Source organism: Musca vetustissima, unplaced genomic scaffold, assembly GCF_032173495.1.
Source record: "Musca vetustissima isolate MV318-11 ecotype Yass unplaced genomic scaffold, APGP_CSIRO_Mvet_v1 utg4831, whole genome shotgun sequence".
In the NCBI taxonomy this organism is placed as follows: domain Eukaryota; kingdom Metazoa; phylum Arthropoda; class Insecta; order Diptera; family Muscidae; genus Musca; species Musca vetustissima.
Genome location: NW_026876944.1, coordinates 65426 through 90162, shown reverse-complemented (window position 1 = coordinate 90162; position 24737 = coordinate 65426). Strand labels below are relative to the sequence as shown.

Sequence of the window (24737 nt, the reverse complement as noted above, 5' to 3'; positions counted from 1 at the left end):
AATTTCATTCAACATATTACCGTTTTTATAGAGACAATTCCTATTCAGAATTTACCCTTTTCCGTTGGAAAACTTTCCCAAATAACTCCTTTCTTATTTTTGATTAATGTGTGATGTTTACTTTTAGGCGCAATACTAGTATATGCGAATGATAATGATTTTATAAGCGGTCAATTAATTTTTCGTAAAAATTTAATTTTCTGACATCAAATATGGACCAGAAGAATCCATGGAAAAATGTGAACTTTTTCTTTATGTATAGAAAAATCTTCAATCGTTAGTACCGGTTTGTGGAGACAATTCCTCCATCGTTGAGTACTATTTTTTATTTTCTTATGACAACTGTTTCCGTTTCCAAGAAGTGGTGTCAAAATACCTGTCACAGGGAACTGATTTCTTTCTAAAAAAAAAATCTCTGTTACTGTTTTCTATAAAAAAAACTTTCTCAGCAACAGAGGACTGATCTAATGAATATATTATATCACTGGATTGATCTTTATACATGCTACTCATTTTCTATTTTATTAAGTGTATGATGTATACTTTTAGGCGCTATTTTTATACCCTTCACCACGCTGTGGTACAGGGTATTATGTCTTTGTGCATATGTTTGTAACAGGCAAAAATAATCGAGATAGACCCATGGTTCCTTTTGAGAATATGCATAGAATCACTTTCTGAGTCGATTTATGCATGTCCGTCTGTCTGTCCGTCCGTCCGTCCATGTATTTTTGTTAACAAAGTACAGGTCGCATTTATGATCCGATTTGGATGAAATTTGGCACAGGTCACTTAATTGGCCCAAGGACGAAACCTATTGAAATTGGAGAAAATCGGTCCACGTTTAGGCATAGCTCCCATATAAGGGTACCCCAAAATTTTCGGTATTTTGAGGTTCTTGAGCGCGTTTTTTAACTGAATTCGCTGAAATTTGGTACTTTGAGTTCTTATTGGGTAGCAAATCTCTCTACCAAAAATTATAAATAAAGGTCAATTTTTCCGGATAGCCCCCATATAAGGGTACCCCCAAATTTTCGGTATTTTGAGGTTCTTGAGCGCGTTTTTTAACTGAATTCGCTGAAATTTGGTACATTGAGTTCTTATTGGGTAGCAAATCTCCCTACCAAAAATTATAAATAAAGGTCAATTTTTTCGGATAGCCCCCATATAAGATTACCCCCAATTTTCGGTATTTTGGGGGTTTTGATAGCATTTTTCGACCGAATTTGCTGAAATTTGGTACTTTGTGTTCTCATTGGGTAGCAAATCTCCCTACCAAAAATTAAAAATAAATGTCCATTTTTTCGGATAGCCCCCAATAAGGGTACCCCAATTTTCGGTATTTTTGGGTTCTTGGGCTTGTTTTATAACTGAATTCTCTGAAATTTTGTACATTGGGTTCTTATTGGGTACCAAATTACTCCACTAAAAATTATAAATATAGCTCTAGTTTTTCTGGTAGTCCCCATATAACGGTACCCCAATTTTTTGGTATTTTGGGGGTTCGGCCCCGTCCGACTTTACTACTTTCCTTACTGGTTGTATATGCTTCTGAAAGCAAATATTTAGTTTCAAAAACATTTTTAGTCACTGATAAAAAGTTTAAATACAGATATTTTTCTCTTAAAAAAAATCTTAACACCCTGAGAAAATGTTGTTATATACAAAAATATTCTTTTTACTGATGACATATAATTTGATATGAAAAAATCCTAAGTCACTGATGACAGATTTTTTAATGAAATAACCCTGGAATACAGATTGGAATTCATTCAAGCCTCAGACCCTGTTTTTTATAGAAAATATCGTCGGTCACTGATGATATTTCTTATATCAAGAAAATTCCTTCGTCATTTAAGGCGGATTGTTTTCTATAGAAATCAATAATAATTCCCTGCTGATTGATTTTTCTAAAATAAATCTAAGACACGAAAGATTGACTATTTTGTTAAATAAAAAAATATCTACTACTGACGACATTGTTATTAAATGGAAAAAAATATATATCACCGACGACTAAACCCAACACATTTAAAAATATTCTTAAAATCGAAGTTTTCAAAGCACAGTTTCTTTAAATCCAGGCTTCTATTGTCCTTGAAAAAATATTATTTTGAACTCTACCGCGAACTATTTTCCCTGCAAAAATATTCTTTAAAAAATCCTTCTTTTTTGTGTCTTTGGAAATATTCTCTAAAATAATACACGCCTTGAGTGGTTCCTAAAAATCTATTCTGTGATACATTAAAGTCCACGAAAAAAATATTAGGAAAAAGAAATCCATTATTTGTATATGAACTATAGGATTTTATTTCACATGCATCGGAATGTCCGATTTGGGCCAAATATGCACCGTTCATAATGTCTCCTGCTCTCTATTTGGAAAAATAGAGTAGTCGATTTTCACAATCCTCCCTAGATACAAATTTCTTATCATTAAAGAAATGCAAGAAAAATATGATAATCGCTTGATGCCAAACCCGGACTCTATGACGCATGCATTAAAATTTCCTAACCAAGCTCCCGAAGTTTCTGACGAGTCACTGTAGATGTGTGTGGTTTAGCGTTGTCCTCCTGTTGGCCAATTCTGGCAATTTCTGGCCAATTGCTACCTTCAAACGGTCCAGTTGTTGACAGTAGAGATCAGGATTTAGCGTTTGGAAATATGGAAGCAACTCATAGTAAATAATCCTCTTCCAGTCCCACCAAATGCATAGCAGAAACTTCATGACCGTTAGTCCTGGTTTGGTCTCGTTTGTGGTGCTTCATGTGATTCATTTCTCATCTCCATTCGTTTAAGAAATGGGTCTATCTCATTCCGTTTGGCCAAGGCTTCGCTGATGGAAATTTGTTCCATCCTATTTTTCCGGCTAATTGGTGTGGCACCCAAACATCAAGCTTCTTTTTGAATCCAGTTTTGTGTAAATGCTTTAAAACAGTTTTATGGTCGATTTTTAGCTCCTGACGATGTTACGACTGCTAACATGCCGGCCAACTTCGATTATTTCTCCGATTTTATCGACATTTTCGACAACCGGCCAAATCGATTTCATTTTCCCAAACCTAATATTTAGGGATTGTTTTCAAGCGTGGTGCATACTTTTAGGTGCTTTCTTTTTAGATGCTTTCTTTGGTCGTCCACAGTTACTGAAAAAAATCAAAATTTTTTCTAAATGACTATATAAATAATTTCTTCTTTACGGAGTATTGAATTTTATATAAAAATTAATTTATCAATGACAATAAATGACACTGAGATCGAATATTTGTTATAACAGAAATCCGCAACCATAAACTTCTATTTCGTAGGAAAATCTCAGTCATTGTTTTTTTAACTGATGTTTTTCTTCATATAAAACCTTCAGTCACGGAGAAGCTAGAGAACAATTCTTAATCAATGTACAATTTTTTCTATAAAAATTTCCTCTTGGTCCCTGAAAAATTATTATTTAAAAAATCCAGACTTCTATAAGCTCCTTAACATTTTTTCTTTAACAATTCCATGCTTCTGCAGATCCCAAAAAAATTTTCAAAAAAATATATTTTTGTAGTTTTAAAGTGAATATTTTTCTGCGATTCTCTGAAAAATATTCTGTAAAAATGCATGCTTCTGATAAGAAATAATGTTAAAAGATCCACCTGTACTAGTCTCTGAGAGACTATATTTTTGTTGTGTGATATATACTTTTAGGCGTTATTCTAGTACACAATAAGCTATCAGATATTTTCAATATCGTATATACCATATACAGGGTTGCCCTTATTCGACGGACCCATCTGGCAACGCCATAACTTTTGACAGAGATGTCACATTGCTTAATGACATACCGCGTTTGAAGCGTCAGTCCAAGCAGATTTTTACCATGAACCAATACATGCCACGCGAGCGCTCTGAAATAGTTGAAATTTACATTCAACAGAAGAAGTCAATTGTGAAAACTCAACGTGCTTTTAAAACATTAAAAAATGTGAGAAGTGCGCCTTCTAAGAACACCATTAAGCGTTTATACGAAAAATTTTCGACTGGTAAGGCTCTTTCTAATCCGAAGAGGCCATATAAAAGTCGACCAAGGCGATCGGGCGTACAAAATTCAATTGACGCAAAGAATGTTACCTGCGGACAAGCCTCGTCGATTGGAATGGGCCCAAAGAGTCATCGAAATGGCCGAAGATGACGAGCAATTTTGGAACAAAATTATCATGTCCGATGAAGCCCATTTCACATTGAATGGGATCGTAAATAACCAAAATTGCCGTTTTACGCCACTGAAAATCCTCAGGAGATTCAAGAAGTGCCTCTTCATGACGAAAAAGTCAAAGTTTGGTCCGGCGAAAACGGTCATAGGGCCGTTTTTCTTCCAAAATGAAAATGGCCATGCTGTTACCATCAATCAGGAGCGTTATCGCGACATGACCAATTTTGTGATGCCAATTATTCGTCGAAAGCGTATGAGGCAGTTCTGGTTTCAACAAGACGGAGCTCCACCGCACACAAGTCGCATAACAAACGATTTTCTCAAGAATTTGTTTCCGGGTCGTTTGATGTCGAAAAGTGGTTATTTGGAATGGCAACCGCGTTCGCCCGATTTGACGCCGCCTGACTTCTTCTTGTAGGGATATTTGAAGTCAAAAGTTTACGTTAACAAGCCAAGGACCCTAGAAGAGCTCAAGGACAACATTCGTAAAGAAATAGCCGCTATTCCGGCCGAAATGTTGGCAAAAACGATGGAAAATGCAGCAAAAAGGGCACAATACCTCATCAACGCCAGAGGCGGCCATTTGAGAGATATCATATTAAAAAATTGATGTAAACAAATCTACTTGGAACAAATTAAATGATTAACATTGCCAACCGCCAAATTTTTATTTTTTTTCTTTGATTTTTTTAAAAAAAACATGAGTCCGTCGAATATGGGCAACCCTGTATATAAAATACATATAATATTAGTTGAATATAGAATAAAACCAAGGCATATAGAAGGATATCATAGTAGCTATAATATTTAAGTGTGGTGCCTATTTTTAGGCGATTTTTATTTTTTGGCCTCCGATTTTTTTTAAATATCCATAATTCAGCAAGCACCGAAAAATTATTTTAAAATTCCATGCTTCTGTGAGTCGCTGAAAGCTGAAATAATGTATTTTGAAAATTCAAATTTTTGTAGTATATTGCATAACTGGAAGTTCTCCAAATATTAAGTAAGCAAAAAAAGAAATAAAAATTCCAAATGTTAATATAGGTCAAGGTTAGGTTCGAAAACAGATAACTATCGTTGACAAAATATTTATCAAAGAAAGTAAGAATTTTTTGTTTTCTTCCACCGAAAAAAATTCAAAATATTATCTAATATCTAACAAAAGAACCAAACACCTTCAACTCCCACTAAAGGCAAACAAACGAAGTCAGCAGAGGCGCCATGAAAATAAAGCCAAAAAATAACGTAAACAAGTTCAGTAGCTATTTTATATAATCTTTTGGACAAATAACAGTTGGGGAAATGGAAGTCAGTAACTAAATAGATTTCGAAACTCCACTCCACATCATAGCTAAATATGTCAGATAGCTAAAAGCAGTGGCTGATATTTGTTTTAAATTCCAATGGAAATGGAAATAATTTCCGAAACCATTTGCACTACTACGAATTTGGAAATCATTTAGCAAATTGGTGTGTATGTCCTTTGAAGGCCATTACTTCTTCTTCCCTACCAAAGGATTTTTTTATTTTGATTTTTCGTTATTTTTTGCTTTCAAGCCTTGGGCTGGTTCTGCCATTAAATGTTAAAAGGCAAGGCCACATATTTTTTGGCTAATTCTATATAATTTGCGTTGTTGCTGTTTCCTTTATGGCCTTGATACATGACAACTATTTTACAAAAATGGCCCAAGAAAGACATGGAACTGGTTATTGACTTTTTGTCGTTTTTTATTGTTGTTATTTTGATAATAAAAGGTCAGTGTTAGATGGCAAACGCTAAGTTAACATTTCACTCACCTCTGGCCTCTGGGAGTTGAATAATAGAACAGGCACATTAGGAGCAATAAAAATGTGTAATGACCTAGTTACGTGATCTGATTAGGATGTGATAGAAGACGAAGGAAAAGAAATATTCTTTAAAAAATTCGTACACGAAAAATAAGTCTTTGAAAAAATATTGTTTTTATTTTTAGGCCCTGTGTAATCTTTGAAAAAGTTTTTTTTAATTTACACCTTGGCTAGGCCCTGAAAAACTATATATTTTTAAAAAATCTACGCCTATGTTAGTTCCTGAAAAATAATATTTTTTTAAATGTACCCCTTGTGTAGGTTCTACGGTTACGGCTTGCGTAGGACCTAAAAAATATTTTCTAAAATATCTATGGCCTTGGAGAGGCCCTACAAAATATTTTCTAAAATATCTACGCCTTGGAGAGGCCCTACAAAATATTTTCTAAAATATCTACGTCTTGGAGAGGCCCTACAAAATATTTTCTAAAATATCTACGCTTTGGAGCGGCCCTACAAAATATTTTCTAAAATATCTACGCCTTGGAGAGGCCCTACAAAATATTTTCTCAAATATCTACGCCTTGGTGAGGCCCTATAAAATATTCTTTTAAAAAATCTACGCCTAGAGTAGGTCCGGACAAAATATTTTTTAAAAAATCTACGCCTTGGGTAGGCCTTGCATTTTTTTTAATCTACGCCTAGGATTAGTTACATGCTGTTAATATGTTAACAGAGCTTGTAAATAGTTAACAGAGGCTGTTAATATGTTAACAGAGGCTGTTAATATGTTAACAGAGGCTGTTAATATGTTAACAGAGGCTGTTATATGTTAACAGAGGCTGTTAACATGCTAACAGAGGCTGTTAATATATTAACAGAGGCTGTTAATATATTAACAGTGGATGTTAATATGTTAACAGAGACTGTTAATATATTAACAGACGTTGTTAATATATTAACAGAGGCTGTTAAAACATTAACAGAGGCTGTTAATACATTAACAGAGGCTGTTAATAGTTTGACAGAGGCTGTTAATACATTAACAGAGGCTGTTAATACAATAACAGAGGTTGCTAATATGTTAACAGTGGCTGTTAAAATGTTAACAAAGGCTGTTATTATGTTAACAGTGGCTTTTAATATGTTAATAGGGGCTGTTAATATGTTAACAGAGGCAGTTAGTATGTTAACAGAGGCTGTTAATACATTAACAGTGGCTGTTAATACATTAACAGAGGCTGTTAATACATTAACAGAGGCTGTTAATACATTAACAGAGGCTATTAATACATTAACAGAGGCTGTTAATACATTAACAGAGGCTGTTAATACATTAACAGAGGCTGTTAATACATTAACGGAGGCTTTTAATACATTAACAGAGGCTCTTTATATGTTAACATAGGCGTTTAATACATTAACAGAGGCTGTTAACACATTAACAGAGGCTGTTAATACATTAACAGAGGCTGATAATACATTAACAGAGGCTGTTAATACATTAACAGAGGCAGTTAATACATTAACAGAGGCTGTTAATACATTAACAGAGGCTGTTAATACATTAACAGAGGCTGTTAACACATTAACAGAGGCTGTTAATACATTAACAGAGGCTGTTAATACATTAACAGAGGCTGTTAATACATTAACAGAGGCTTTTAATACATTAACAGAGGCTGTTAATACATTGACAGAGGCTGTTAATATGTTAACAGTTGCTGTTAATATGTTAACAGTTGCTGTTAATATGTTAACAGTTGATGTTAAAATATTAGCAGAGGCTGTTAATGGAAAAAAATCATTAAAAATATATATTTTTTATTTCATCCTTAACTAATCTCTGTATTTTCTCCCTCTCTCTCTCTTCTTCCAGGTTTCCATATGACACCAAAATTACATCTGATCTTTCCTGAATCCTGTCTGCTGATTGTTGTCGGTGTTGTCATTGGTGTTGTGCTCTTCTTCTGTACCGATGTAGCCGTCTCACCTCTAACACCCAACACCTTCTTCTTCTATATGTTGCCACCGATTATATTGGATGCGGGTTATTTTATGCCGAATCGATTATTTTTCGATAATTTGGGTACAATTCTGTTGATGGCTGTGGTCGGTACCATTTTCAATATTGCCACCATTGGTAAGTAAATGAAAGTTACGAGTTTTTATTTTTAATTGGAAATTATGAGACCCAGGAACGCTTTTTCTAATGCCCTCCAAAAAGGGAAGAAATGGGAAGGGAGATTCGAAAGGAAATTAAAACAGTTTCAACAATTAAAAAAATAATAATTGAAATGAATGCTTATGACGACAGAGGAGACGACACAACGACTATGTGGAAGATATGAGGGAGTGGAAATTAAAATCTATTTTTATGTTCATTTGTTTTGACTTCTGTATGGAATCTATATTCCCCCTTATGCTCTTCATACTATCTATTCTTTCTACCCCGATCCACTCTTCAGCGATAAGTAATGTTCTTGATAATGAATTGAATTTCTTTGTAAATAAAAATATTTTTTTTTTCGACTTTATTGTTGCTGGTGTCACCCAACATTCAGACACCAGCCATTAGAAATGAACAGAAACATCGAGTCATCTTCATTCTGATGGTGGCTACTTGGTCGCCACCACCCATATCAATATCCTTTCGTCGTCGTCGTTTTGCTCGTCTTTTGTGTTCAAATACTTGAAAACAATTTCAATTAATTTGACATTTGATCTGATGATGAAATTGTTGCTGTTGTCGCATTTCATTTGTTTATTGTTATGGCAAAAAAGTTTAAAATTTCAATTTCAATAGTTGAAAACAATACAATGCCAATGTGCGGGAGCTCCTCTTCTCCTTTTTCAATTACATCAACAAAATACTTAATTTAAAACCACATCTATTTTTTCGAATAAATGAATTTGTTTTGTTGACAACAATATTTTGTTGTTTAGAGATTTTTGGCTATAGAATTTCATATTGTGTTTAGTCAAATTTTCAAATAATAATTATAATTGATTATAATGAGATTGAGTTAAAATGCCTGTGAGATCAAATAACCCACAGAGAGACTGTTTCAGTATTGACAGATGCTGTTTAAATGATAACAGAGGCTGATAATATGTTAACAGAGGGAGATAATATGTTAACAGAGGCTGTAAAGGTGTTAACAGAGACTGTCAAGATGTTAACAGAGGCTGCTAAGATGTTGACATAGGTTGCAAAAATATTCACAATATTAACAGTGGCTTTTATATGTTAACAGAGGCTGTTAATATGTTAAAAGTATTAAAAGCGGCTGTTATTTGTTACCGATGGCTCTAATTATGCTAACAGAGGCTGTTAATGTTAACAGAAACTTTTTAGATATCAACAGAGGCTGCTGAAATGTAAGCAGAGGCTGCGAATATGTTAGCATTGGTTGTTAATATGCTACCAGAGGCCGTTAATTTGTTAACATAGGCTTTTAAAAAGTTAACAGAGGTTGTTAATATCTTAATAGATTCTGTTAATATGTTGACAGAGACTGTTAATATATTAACAGAGTCTGTTTCTATGTTAACATATGCTGTTAATATTTTAACAGAGGCTGTTAATTCGTTAACGTTAATATGTTAACAGAGGCCGTTAATATGTTAAAAGAGACTGTTAATATGCTAAGAGAGGCTGTTAATATGTTAACAGAGACTGTTATTATTTTAACAGATGCTTTTAATATGTTAACAGATGCCGTTAATATGTTAACAGAGACCGTTAATATTTTAAAAGAGGTTGTTGATATGTTAAGAGACGCTGTCAATATATTAACAGAGGATGTTAATATGGTAACAGAGGATGTCAATATGTTAACAGAGACTGTTAATATGTTAACGTGGGCTGTTAATATGTTAACAGAGACTGTTAGTATGTTAACAGAGGCTGTAAATACGTTAACAGAGGCTGTTAGTATGTTAACAGAGGCTGTTAATATGTTAACAGAGGCTGTTAATATGTTAACAGAGGCCGTTAATGTGTTAAAAGAGGCCGTTAATATGTTAACAGAGACTGTTAATATGTTAAAAGAGGTTGTTGATATTTTATGTCAATAAATTAACAGAGGATGTCAATTTGGTAACAAAGACTGTTAATATGTTAACACAGGTTGTTCATAAGTTAACAGAGGCTGTTTGTATGTTAACAGTGGTTGGTAATACGTTAACAGTGGCTGTTTAATTATTTGCAGTGATTATAAATTTCCGAAAGGTGTCCGTTCAAAATTCTCCTATGACACTACCTCTAAAGTGCCTACAAGCGGTAGTGCTCTGCTTGTATATGTAGTGTCCTTGAGACTCCCTTCAACTTTGCTATAGAAAGTCCCTAGAGACTAGTCTATAGACTAGTTCAACGAGAACGACTATAAAGGTTCGCTTGGGCTATAAAGCTCCCCTAGGCCTCCTTTAACCTCGTCGATAATTACTCCCTTCAGTTCGCCTATAACGGCTACCTTCAGCTCGCTTATTGGGACTCCTTTCAGCTCGTCTATAGAAAATGCCTATTATCATAGGGGCTTCCTACAATCGGGACTCCTTTTCGCTCGTCTACAAAGATTTTAACTCATTTACTGAGACTCTCCTAAGCTCGCATATAACGGTTCCTTTCAGCTCGCCTATAAAGGTTACTTTCAGCTCGGCTATAAAGTCTCTCTGTAGCTCTCCTATAAAGGCTTCCTTCAGTTGGTATATAAAGGCTCTCTTCAGCTCTCTTACAAAGGCACCCATCTGGTCGCCTATAACGGCTTTCTCCCATCAGTGAGCTGAAGGCAGTCTTTATAGGCCCCTTCAGCCCGCCTATAAAGACTCCCTTCAGACTTCATAGCCGAGCTTAAGGCAGCTTGAAGGGAGATTTTATAGGAGAGCCTGAAGTGATCCTTTATAGGCGAGCTGAAGTCAGTCTGAAGAAAGCCTTTATAGGCAAGTAGAAGGAAACCCTTATTGGCCAGCTGAAGGGAGTTTTAATAGGCGATCTGAAGGACTTCATATAGACGAACGAAGCTAGAAATTCTCCCTGTAGCTCTTCCATAAAGGCTTCCATCAGTTCGTATATAAAGACTCTCTTCAGCTTTCCGGCTTTCTCCCATCGGCTCGCTTTCTCCCTTTCCTATGGAGTCTGCCTTCTGCTAGCCTCGTCTATAGAGTTCCCATTATTGTCATGCTAAGAATGATTCATTAATACTCAATCAATTTTATGCCCTGATACAAAAACTCCATTCTAAATGCAACAAATATGACCTTGCTTGTCTGCCCCAACCAGACTCAAATTATTGGTATATTAATGACTGTCGTTAAGACTGTCATAATTCTTTAGAAAAAAAAAACAAACAAATAAAATAAATAATGCCTTTCATTTATTTGGCCATAACTTTCTATGATTCGATTTTTTTTATTATATTTGTCATGTTATTTTTTCGAAATTATTGACCTAATTCCTCTATCCATAGGCTAAGTGTAATATTTACTGTCAATCAAAAAAAATGTTTTGAGTAAATATTAAATTATTTTCCTAGGCCTGTTAATTACGATATTTTCGTGTTGAGTTTGGGTTTTTTTTTGAAAAAAGGTCGTCGCTTAAATTCTGACAATTAATGACTGTGATTTTTTTTTTTGCTCAGGGGGAGGGGGAAACATTTCCCCACTTGTAGTTTTTTTTTGAGAAAGGTTGAAGAGGGGGGACTCAGATGTTTGTGCGTACTTAAAGATGTAATCAATCATTCGATTGGTTCGTTTGTTTGTCTATCTGTCAGACGACGGCATTCAATGTCATCGCATTCGTATCTTGTTACTAAATGTCAAGTGTATCTCGTTGCTGTTGTTGTCGATGTGCTCGAGAAGTTGGGTTCTCAGATGCGTAAAATAAACATGCGTTCTACACTTGAGTCATTATGACATTCGGCATGCCGCCATGCATGCCATTATGATATCGATCATAAAACTCAAGAACATGTTTTGAAAATTAAACAGCAAATGTGAAAGTCGAATCGGTTAATGGTTGCAAGGAGAAGTATGACTTGGACTACATCAAAACTTCTAGATGAAGGGAATCTTTATACAGAAGCTGAAGGAGGCCTATATGGGCGAGATAAAAAAGCTGATGTTAGCTTTTTTTTGTAGACCAGCTGAAGACAGACTGAAGGAAGCCTTCATATGCGAGCTGAGTGAGCCTTTATATGGGAGCTGAAGGGAGCTTTTATAGGCCAGCTGATGGTAGCCTGAAGGGAGCCTTTATAACTGAGCTGAAGCCTGATGGGAGCCTTTATAACTGAGCTGAAGCCTGATGGGAGCCTTTATATGCGAGTTGAAGGCAGCCTGATGGGAGCCTTTAAAGTCGAGCTGAAGGCAGCCTGATGGGAGCCTTTATAACTGAGCTGAAGCCTGATGGGAGCCTTTATAGGCGAGCTGAAGGCAGCCTGATGGGAGCCTTTATAGGCGAGCTGAAGGCAGCCTGATGGGAGCCTTTATAGGCGAGCTGAAGGCAGCCTGATGGGTGCCTTTATAGGCGAGCTGAAGGCAGCCTGATGGGAGCCTTTATAGGCGAGCTGAAGGCAGCCTGATGGGAGCCTTTATAGGCGAGCTGAAGGCATCCCGATGGGAGTCTTTATAGGCGAGCTGAAGGCAGCCCGATGGGAGTCTTTATAGGCGAGCTGAAGGCAGCCTGATGGGAGCCTTTATAGGCGAGCTGAAGGTAGCCTGATGGGAGCCTTTATAGGCGAGCTGAAGGCAGCCTGGTGGGAGCCTTTATAGGCGAGTTGAAGACAGCCTGATGGGAGCCTTTATAGGCGAGCTGAAGGGAGCCTTCATATCTGAGTTGAATGCAGCCCTTATAGGCAGCCTATAAAGGCTGAAGGCAGCCTGATGGGAGCCTTTATAGGCGAGCTGAAGGCAGCCTGATGGGAGCCTTTATAGGCGAGCTGAAGGCAGCCTGATGGGAGCCTTTATAGGCGAGCTGAAGGCAGCCTGATGGGAGCCTTTATAGGCGAGCTGAAGGCAGCCTGATGGGAGCCTTTATAGGCGAGCTGAAGGCAGCCTGATGGGAGCCTTTACAGGCGAACTGAATGCAGCCTGATGGGAGCCTTTATAGGCGAACTGAAGGCAGCCTGATGGGAGCCTTTATAGGCGAGCTGAAGGCAGCCTGATGGGAGCCTTTATAGGCGAGCTGAAGACAGCCTGATGGGAGCCTTTATAGGCGAGCTGACGGCAGCCTGATGGGAGCCTTTATAGGCGAGCTGACGGCAGCCTGATGGGAGCCTTTATAGGCGAGCTGATGATGGTAGCCTGAAGGGAGCCTTTATAACTGAGCTGAAGCCTGATGGGAGCCTTTATAGGCGAGCTGATGATGGTAGCCTGAAGGGAGCCTTTATAGGCGAGCTGAAAGCAGCCTGATGGGAGCCTTTATTGGCGAGCTGAAGGTAGCCTGATGGGAGGCTCTATAGGCGAGCTGAAGGTAGCCTGATGGGAGCCTTTATAGGCGAGCTGCCTTCATATCTGAGTTGAATGCAGCCCTTATAGGCGAGCTGAAGGGAACCCTTTTAGGCCAGCTGAAGCGATCTGAAGGACTTCATATATACGAACAAAAATGTATGACTCCTTTATTTTTATGGAATATTCCCATTCCAAATATTTCTCAAAGCATCCACCCAATCTGAGTGAAAAAATTTGTAATGACATCGAAATATTTTGCATAAACAATGGCCGCTTGTGTGGTTGGTTGGTGGTTTGATGTGGACATAAACAACAACCGTCACCAACACCACCACCATCACCACCTCCAACCCACACCCAAGATTTTTACAAATATCTCCGATCCTCCAACTTAGAATAACAATGCCGTATTTGTTGTAGTTTCACAGACAATTTTTCACACATAAAGATGTGTTAATTATAAAAATTAAACAGATTTATTTTTATGTAAACTTGGCTAAAAATACACTCACACACACACATATAGGGGTCGATGTGTACCCTGAGTATATAGGAAAATTTAATTAATATCTGGATCATAATTTACGTTAATAGCATGATTTCAACATCCACCTAATTGATCGATCGACGGATAGACATCATTGTGAAAATTTTCAACGGGCGGAAAGGCGGGCAGAATAAAACATGAATGAAATAAAAAAATTCCAACAACAACCCCACAAATTATAGCTAATTAAATTATTAATGACACTCGTTTGAACAACAATGACACTCGAAGTTAAAGTAGGATCTAATCGACAAATGGGTTAATAGAATCAATGAATGGAATGAACGAACGCGAATTGCTGAAGTTCTCCCTGACAAAAAACAACCGAAACACGCAGGGCATATAAAAACAATATTCCATTCGTCGGAATCAAAAATCATTTCATTTCGAAATGATATAATTAACACTTGGTCGATAATGATGGAAATCGGATGAAATGATGTTTAAAATAAACTGTCATTAGGCGTAATTAGGGGTTTGATTAAACGGGTAGCAGAGATAATGGGTTAGTAATTAGTCCTAGAAACGGTTATAAATAAACAAAAATTAGAAGATCTTCTAAATATAGACGAGAGGAAGGGAGACACTTGCGACGAGCGGTGAGGGAGGTTCTATAGAATAGTGTAAATGAATCGGTAGACAAGATAACTGGAGTATCTATGAAACGGAGTCTATTTACATTCGGATGAAAATGTCTGTAAACGAGCTATATGCAATTGGTTGTAGACGAACTTGAGAGAGTTTTTATAGTCTAGCCGAAGGTGTCCTTTAAAAGTGAGCTGAAGGAAGTCTTAAAGGCCGAGCTAAATGCAATCTCTATAGAAAAGCTAATCGAGCTAAGTAAGTAAATGAACTGAATGGAGCCTCTATCGGGGCTGAAAGGAATTTTAAAACCAGCAAAAGGAAGTCTCTACAGACGAGCTGAATTGGGTAGCTATAGAAGTGCTAATGGGAGCACTTATGGACTAGCTAACAGAACTCTCTACAGAAGAGAGCCTTTATCGGATGGCTGAAGGGAGACATTATAAACGAGCAGAGCGAAGCCCGTATAGGCAAGCTAATAGAAACATTTATAGGCGAGCTGGTGGAAGCCTCTATAGTCGAGCTGAAGGGAGTCCCTATAGGCTAGCAATATAAGCGAGCTGAAGGGAGGCTATATAGACTAGCTGAAGCGTGCTAAAGGGAACCTCTATAGTCGAACTGAACGGAGCCTCTAAAGGCGATATGAAGGGAGCTAGTTTAAGTGAGTCTCTAAGGGCTAGCTGAAGTGAGTATCTATAGACGAGCTAAAGGGAGTTTCTATAGACCAACTGAAGTGAGTCCATATAGACGAGCTGAAGGATGCCTCTATTGGCTTGTGAAGGGAGTCTCGATAGGCGAGCTAAAGGGAACCTTTATAGACGAGCTGAAAGAAGTAATTCAGCTGAAGGTTAAAACTCAGAATCAAGTCTTAGAAGACTCGTTATAGAAGAGAAGGAGACGACCTGACTCAGACTTTACGTAGAAAGGATACCTTAGGGGAATTTTTAAAGGGCCAGGCTCTGTTAAAATATCTAGTCTCTGTTAATATATTAACAGTCTCTGTAAATATATTAACAGTCTCTGTAAATATGTTAACAACCTCTGTTAACATATTAACAGCCTCTGCTAATATATTTTAACAGCATATGTTAATACATTTTAACAGCCTCCGTTAATGTATCAGCATCCTCTGTAATGTATTAACAGCATATGTTAACATATTAATAGCCTCTGTTAACGTATTAGCAGTCTCTGTAAATATCAAAAATCAATATACTGAATGCCGCTGTTTATATATTAAAATACAGTGGCTTTTAATGTATGAACAGCCTCTGTTAATGTATTAACAGTCTCTGTTAATGTATTAACAATATCTGTTAATGTATTAACAGTCTCTGTTAATGTATTAACAGTCTCTGTTAATGTATTTACAGTCTCTGTTAATGTATTAACAGTCTCTGTTAATGTATTAACAGTCTCTGTTAATGTGTTAACAGTCTCTGTTAATGTATTAACAGTCTCTGTTAATGTATTAACAATCTCTGTTAATGTATTAACAGGCTCTGTTAATGTATTAACAGCCTCTGTTAATATATAAACAGACCCTGTTAATGTATTAACAGTCTCTGATAATGTATTAACAGTCCCTGTTAATGTATTAACAGTCTCTGTTAATGTATTAACAGTCTCTGCTAATGTATTAACAGTCTCTGTTAATGTATTAACAGTCTCTGTTAATGTATTAACAGTCTCTGTTAATGTATTTACAGTCTCTGTTAATGTATTTACAGTCTCTGTTAATGTATTTACAGTCTCTGTTAATGTATTAACAGTCTCTGTATGTTAATGTATTAACAGTATTAACAGTCTCTGTTAATGTACTTACAGTCTCTGTTAATGTATTTACAGTCTCTGTTAATGTATGTACAGTCTCTGTTAATGTATTTACAGTCTCTGTTAATGTATTAACAGTCTCTGTATGTTAATGTATTAACAGTATTAACAGTCTCTGTTAATGTATTAACAGTCTCTATTAATGTATTAACAGTCCCTGTTAATGTATTAACAGTCTCTGTTAATGTGTTAACAGTCTCTGTTAATGTATTAACAGTCTCTGTTAATGTATTTACAGTCTCTGTTAATGTATTAACAGTCTCTGTATTAACAGTCTCTCTGTTAATGTATTAACAGTCTCTGTTAATGTATTAACAGTCTCTGTGAATGTATTAACAGTCTCTGTTAATGTATTAACAGTCTCTGTTAATGTATTAACAGTCTCTGTTAATGTATTAACAGTTTCTGTTAATGTATTAACAGCTTCTGTTAATGTATTAACAGCCTCTGTTAATGTATTAACAGTCTTTGTTAATGTATTAACGGTATCTGTTAATGTATTAACAGTCTCTGTTAATGTATTTACAGTCTCTGTTAATGTATTAACAGTCTCTGTTAATGTATTAACAGTCTCTGTTAATGTATTAACAGTCTCTGTTAATGTATTAACAGTCTCTGTTAATGTATTAACAGTCTCTGTTAATGTATTAACAGTCTCTGTTAATGTATTAACAGTCTATGTTAATGTATTAACAGTCTCTGTTAATATATTAACAGCCTCTGTTAATGTATTAACAGTCTCTGTTAACACACTAGCAACCCCTGTTAACACATTAACAGCATATGTTAACGTATTAACAGGCTCTATTAACATATTATGATCCTTTGTTAACATTGTATCAGGCTCTGTTAACATAGTAACAGGGCGTTCCTCTAAAAAATCTACACTTTTTTCAGCCACTGAAATATATTTAAGAAACTATATTTCTGTGAAATATAAAACACTGAAAAATATTCTGTAAATCCCTTAAAAATTTTCATAAAAATAGTACGTTTATGAACAGCTTAGTCCTTAGAAATATAATTTTTAAAAACCATGCTTCAAAATTTTTGAAAAAAAAATTGCAGTCATCTGTGGGCCTTGGAAAAAATATTTAATAACAAAAAAGCTATTTTCCGGCTTAGAAAAAATTATTTAACCCTTCTGTGGGTCTTGGAAAGAATATACGATAAAATTATACGTTTTATGTCTGCATAAAATATCCTCGAGAAATCAACGCTACTGTGGCAGTTCGAAAAATATTCTTCACAAAAAAATGTCCTTTTAGTGGCAGGCGAAAAATAAGCGATGCTTCAGTAAGACCCTACAAAAATTTGCTTAAAAATCCTCACCTTGGAAAATCGTTAAAAAATATTTAATTAAAAAATACGAGCTTGTATTGATCCCTGAATTATTCTGAAAATTAAGTCTTTGTGGGTCTTCGGAAAAATCCCCACACACTACTCATTGGAAAAATATATTTTTTTTAAATCCCCACGTGTTTGTCTCTTAGCATTTACTTCTTGATAAAGTTCCTTGTCATAATTCCATACAATAATAAAAATGTCAATATCAATTTGGAAAATGTCATTCAACGCTGTTACCGATGCATTACACATCGTATCTAGCTAGACATCCAGTCAAGTTAATATTTTTTTGCCCAGAATAGAAAAAATAAAAACCGACAGAATGCAATAAATAATGAAAATATTATTTCTGTTTTATTCGCATCTTTCGAATTTGCAATGATAACAACAACAAGAATAATAAAAATAATAAATATCATCACAATCATTGTCACCATCGTCTGGTAGTCCTCCACCACCTTCTCCGCCACGTGTCATGTCAGTTTATTTATTTAGATTGGAAATCAATGCGTTTTGTTGCACACGACGCTACGACGTCTCTTGGTCTGTCTAGGCCAGATCGTTTAATGTGGGACAGGCGACCAAAAAAAAATGTCATTGGCTTTTGGAATGAAGAAAATTTGGGGAGGCCAGAGATCGGTCAGGGTATATTCTGGTATATCCATAGCGGACCTATTGGGAAATTTCTTTTATATTTCAAGCGGCGCCCAATAGTCTGCTGAAGGAATTGTGGAATACATTTTTCTTGGCCCCTATTTTTTATTTTTATTTTTTTTGGAAATTGTATTCAAGATTTCTACGAAACTAGTTATGCCTCACGTTCGAGGTGTAGGGTATTCCGCAAATTCTGAATTTCACACCTGAATTATTTTTTTGATATCTTGAAAATCATTGCAGCATTCAGTTTTCTTATTTTATGTATTTATTTCTATTGTGCCATAATTTCTGAGGACATGAACTTGAATGTGATAATGGAAAGAATCAAGACGATAATGGAGAACGCGAAGAAGAAGAAGCAGCAGAGAGAACGATGCCACTTCTCGGAAAAATAAGTTGTGAAATCAATGATGAAAATGAAATTATTGAATATCAAAATTGAATTCTATTGAAATTGTGTTCGGCTCTGCTCAGCTGCCATATCAATCATATTTTTATTCAGTCAACCAGTCACTTGGAATACAATCACTTCGTCAAGATGCTGATACTGGTTTCAATGTTTCCAATCACCAATAAATAATTTGCCCATATATATATCAAATCAAGTTCAAATCATAAATCGAATCGAATGTACAGACATAGTTTTCAAATCAATTAATTTATGCGTTTGAAATTGAGAATTGAATTCGAATTGGAGTGACGAATGGTTACCAACAAGGTGGGCTATTCTATGGGCTGAGGTCGGAATATTTAGTCGGTTTATAATTATGAAAAAAATATTATGGATTCCAATTTTTGGAACGTGACTATCCATCCAGTCACTCCCTTCTATCTAATGTCTGTAACACACATTAATTTTTATCATCTGTCCGAAGCAGAACTCATCTCAGCAGTCGTTGGCTCGGTGTGGTATTGACACACTTTAACTGCAGTGATGACTGTTATATCTTCATCTACGTCAATGGTGGGTATGATGCTCTCGTAATCCGTCAATGGAATCTAACAAGTAGCACAAAAAAAAAAAAAAAAAAAAAAAAAAAAAATATAGGTAGGGGGTCGAGTAGGCAGGCGAACCATTAAAATAATGAAAATATAACAAAACAAGTAGACTTGAAGGTCTCTAGTTTCAGAAGGGAAAGGAAGCCTTAATAGGGAGTCTCTGGGGTCATTGAATCTGTATAAATGGCTTTTTGCGAAGCTGGGATGCAGTGATTCGCCATTGCGTATGAACAATTTTCGATGAGAAATTTAAAGAAGCCGAAAGCTTACTTACAGGCGTTTAAGCATCAGGAAGTCGCATTGTATTGGCACCTAACCCGTGCTAAGGCCCTAAGGCGTGGATTTTTTAAATAATTTTTCTACATCTATCCTGAGGCGTGGGTTTTTTAAAGAATTTTTCTGAGGCCCTAAGGCGTGGGTTTTTTTAAAGAATTTTTCTGAAGCCCTAAGGCGTGGGTTTTTTAAAGAATTTTTCTGAAGCCCTAAGGCGTGGGTTTTTTAAAGAATTTTTCTAAATCTATCCTGAGGCCCTAAGGCGTGGATTTTTTAAAGAATTTTTCTAAATCTATCCTGAGGCCCTAAGGCGTGGGTTTTTTAAAGAATTTTTTTCTACGGCTGTTCTGAGGCCCTATCCATCCTGAGGCCCTAAGGCGTGGGTTTTTTAAATAATTTTTCTAAATCCATCCTGAGGCCCTAAGGCGTGGGTTTTTTAAAGAATTTTTTTCTACGGCTGTTCTGAGTCCCTAAGGAGTGGATTTTTTAAAGACTTTTTCTAAATCTACCTTGAGACCTTAAGGCGTGGATTTTTTAAATAATTTTTCTAAATCTATCCTGAGGCCCTAAGGCGTGGATTTTTTAAAGAATTTTTTACGGTTGTTCTAAGGCCCTAAGGCGTGCATCTTTTAAAGAATTTTTTACGGCTGTTCTGAGGCCCTAAGGCGTGCATCTTTTAAAGATTTTTTACGGCTGTTCTGATGCCCTAGGGCGTGGATCTTTTAAAGAATTTTTTACGGCTGTTCTGAGGCCCTAAGGCGTGGATCTTTTAAAGAATTTTTTACGGCTGTTCTGAGGCCCTCAGGCGTGGATCTTTTAAAGAATTTTTTACGGCTGTTCTGAGGCCCTCAGGCGTGGATCTTTTAAAGAATTTTTTACGGCTGTTCTGAGGCCCTCAGGCGTGGATCTTTTAAAGAATTTTTTACGGCTGTTCTGAGGCCCTCAGGCGTGGATCTTTTAAAGAATTGTTTACGGCTGTTCTGAGGCCCTAAGGCGTGGATCTTTATAGGCCAGCTGAAGGCAACCTTTATAGGCCAGCTGAAGGGAGCCCATATAGGCGTGCTGCAGGAAGCCTTTTTAGGCGAACTGAATGTATTAACAGGCTCTGTTAATGTATTAACAGGTTCTGTTAATGTACTAATAGGCTCTGTTAATGTATTAACAGGCTCTGTTAATGTATTAACAGGCTCTGTTAATGTATTAACAGGCTCTGTTATTGTATTAACAGGATCTGTTAATATATTAACATGCTCTGTAATGTATTAACATGCTCTGTTAATGTATTAACAGGCTCTGTTAATATATTAACAGGCTCTGTTAATATATTAACAGGCTCTGTTAATGTATTAACAGGCTCTGTTAATGTATTAACAGGCTCTGTTAATGTATTAGCAGACATTGTAAGTGTATTAACAGCCTCTGTTAATGTATTAGCAAATTGTGTTAATATATTTACAGTCTCTGTTAATGTATTTAAAGCCTCTGTTGATGTATTAACAGCCTCTGTTATTTTATCAACAGCCTCTGTTAATGTGGTAACAGCCTCTGTAATGTATTAGCAGCCACTGATAATGCGTTAACAGCCTCTTTTAATGTATTAACAGCCTCTGTTAATGCATCAACATCCTCTGTTAATGCATCAACAGCCTTTGTTAATGCATCAACAGCCTCTGTTAATGCTTTAACACACTCTGTTAATGTGTTAACAGCCTCTATTAATGTGTTAACAGCCTCTGTTAATGTGTTAACAGCCTCTGTTAATGTGATAACAGCCTCAGTTAATGTGTTACCAGCCTGTATCTGTTAATATCTATTAACAGCCTCTGTAAAAGTAATAATATCCACTGTTAATGTTAACATACTCTGTTAGTATAAAAGCGGCCTCTGTGCATATTTTAACAGCCTATGTTAAAGTATTAACAGACTCTGTTAATGTATTAATAACGTATGTTAAAATATTCTCTCTGTTAATGTATTAACAGCCTCTGTTAACAGTCTACGTTAACATATTAACAGTCTCTGTTATTATATTAACAGACTTTCTTAAAATATTAACAATATCTGTTAAAATAGTAACAGCCTCTGCTAAAATATTAACAATTTCTGTTAAAATATTAACAGCCCCTGTTAATATATTAACAGCTTGTGGTATGATATTAACATACACTGTTAACATATTAGCGAACACTGTTAACATATTAACAACCACTGTTAACCTATTAACAGCTACTGTTAACATATAACAACCACTGTTAACAAATTTACTGTCACTGTTAACATATTAACAATCACTGTTAAATTATTAACAGCCACTGTTAACATTAACAGCTTCTTTTAATATATTAACAGTCACCGTTAACATTTTAAGAGCACTGTTAACATATAAATAGCGTCTGTTAACATATTTATGGTCTCTGTTAAATATTAACAGCCGTTATTAATATATCAAAGGCTTATGTTGTCATATTAACAGCCTTTGTTAACATACTAACATTCTCTGTTATCACAATAACTTCCTCTGTTAAGATATTTACAGCCGCTGTTAACATACTAACAGCCACTGTTAACATTTTAACAGTCTACGGTAACACATTAGCGGTCTCTGTTAAAACATTAGCAGTCACTGTTAACATTTTAACCGTCTCTGTTATTATAAGAACAATTTTCTGTTAAGATATCAACTGCCTATGTTAATCTATCAGCCGTCTTTGTTATTAAATTAGTGCCTGCTGGATTTCAAACGGCCTCCTATCCTGTTCCATTCGATTTTATTTGTTTCCAATATGACGTCTGCGTGATATTGACATTTGTAATGAAGCCATACAAGTTTAATGACGCAAATCCACTGACATTAATTGCCATTGACTGCAGCCATTACAATTGGAATAATGTGTGATAATGGCCAACGCTCCTTCTTACATTCCGCTCCCCTCCCTTTCCTCCTACAATTTCTATTCCCAATAACATATTGACAATTTCATTAACTAAAAATACGTATATGTGTCTCATTATCCTTTTCCACTTGTTCTCTTCTTCTTATAGGCGGTTCATTGTACGGTTGCGGTTTGGCTGGTATTTTTGGTGGTCCCGAAGACACCCCACGCTTCTTGGATATTTTCATCTTTGCCTCCCTTATCTCAGCTGTGGATCCTGTTGCTGTATTGGCCGTATTCGAAGAAATTCATGTCAATGAAATTCTTTACATTGTCGTCTTTGGTGAATCCCTACTCAACGATGCTGTGACGGTAAGTGGTGATTCGAAGATATAATTTCATGCAAACGCACCCACATATAATGGGGTTGTTCGAGGAGGATAGGGGGTATGTGTAGGTGGTTGTGCTTGTGTGGTGTTCCTTTAGGCAGAAGAATTTTCTGATTTGAATTGCTTTGGGCAGAACCACATTTGAAGTCGAATCATCATATCTATTTATGTCATCTTCAAGTGGTACGGTATATCGATGTCGTCCTCCAGTGTTTGCAGTGACATTTAAAGAATTGGGGTTGTGACTACGATTGGCGAACTTGTGTCGTTATTTGAAGGGGGTTACATTGCAGCGCCTATATTGGGAAAATATGTCAAATGATATTTGTGTTCATTAATCAAAATTAATGTTTCCAGACATTAAATCGTCTGTCGGATTTTGCTATTAAAACACAGGAAGAGGAGGGAGTATGAAGGGTTCCTAACATCCTCATTGATTAATAATTAAATCCTAATAACAATTTATGGAACATTTCCATGACCTTTCTCACAGTCCACCTCCGAAATGGGTATTTGTGCGTGTGATGGGGCCATTAACAGGCAAACGTTTTCGAAAAAATGTTCGAAGTAACCTTGAAATAAAATACCTTAATTCCAACACACATACACACACAGACAGAATGCTCATTTCCGTGCCATGTTCGACATGAAGTGGATTCTTGACACGAAAAATGTAAAACGGAGCAGCAATTCATCAGATATGCGTAGAGTGGACACATAACCTGAACAAGAAGCAGATAGACACGCACACACCTCAGCATCATCATCATCATGAAGAACAAGAGCAACTTTGTTCGGAACGTTATCTCATCTACCTGTAATGTCAAATTGTCATAAAAGTTGAACACGTGCTTGGGCAACCTGAAAAAAGTGAAAATGTGATTACACAAAAACAACAACAACAAAATACGGTCATCATTCTATGTCATCTTGGCACTTAGAGCCAACAATGTTTGCTTTTTTTATTGCATTACAACTTTTCGTCGATGAGAGATTGCAGTGCAGTAAAATTGAAAGAAACTTTAATTTGAGTTGGTTAAAGACTTAACAGAGGAGAATAGGGCATTAACAGCGAATGTAAAGACCTTAACAGAGGATGTTAAGGACTTTACAGAGGCTGTAGAGGTCTCAAATGTGACTGTTAAGGCCTTAACAGTCTTTCAGATGTTAGCATAAAAGGTTTTGACCATAACGAAATCTTTTGAGGTCGTAACAAAGCATGTTAAGAACTTAACAGTACATATCGAGGCCTCAAAAGTCACTGTTAAGTCCTTAACATTCAGATTGAAAAAATCCCCTGCTAAAGCCTTAACAGAGGACTTTGAATCGTAACAGAGTCTGTTAAGATATTAACACAATGTATAAACATTTTAACAGTCATGTTAATCTTATCAGAAGATGTCAGCAACAAGACGGAATCTTTTAAGCCATTTAAGCCCCTTTTAAAGTCTTAACAGTTCTTCAAATCTTAACATTTGCTAAGGTCATAACAGAGGATGTAGAGTTCTTAAATATTACAGTAGACGCAAGCCCTCAACGGTCGCCTAAATCTTAGCACAGGATGTTTTGGTTAGAGCATGGCAGGAACTAAACAGAGGATATTAGAATCTTAACAGAACCTACTAAAGCCTCAAAAGTGGATGTTAGGACCTTAACAGTCGTTTAGATTAACTGATTACTGTTTGGGTTTTAACCGGGGATGTTAAATCATTAATAGAGTCTGTTCAGATATTAACAGAAAACATTAAAACCACATCTTAAAATAACATAACGGGATCATTAAAACCCTTAACAGAGGCTTTTAGAA

The 24737-nt window shown here is 36.1% G+C and overlaps 1 protein-coding gene across 1 annotated transcript in view; it reads left to right on the top strand.

Annotated features, from left to right (window-relative positions):
* Positions 1-24737, top strand: part of LOC133321474 (sodium/hydrogen exchanger 3-like) — a 115368-nt gene that overhangs the window by 28654 nt on the left and 61977 nt on the right. The window contains exons 3-4 of the mRNA XM_061530565.1: positions 7864-8127; positions 22711-22913. Of these exons, the coding sequence (XP_061386549.1) occupies positions 7864-8127; positions 22711-22913 (467 nt within the window). The remainder of the gene's footprint in view (positions 1-7863; positions 8128-22710; positions 22914-24737) is intronic.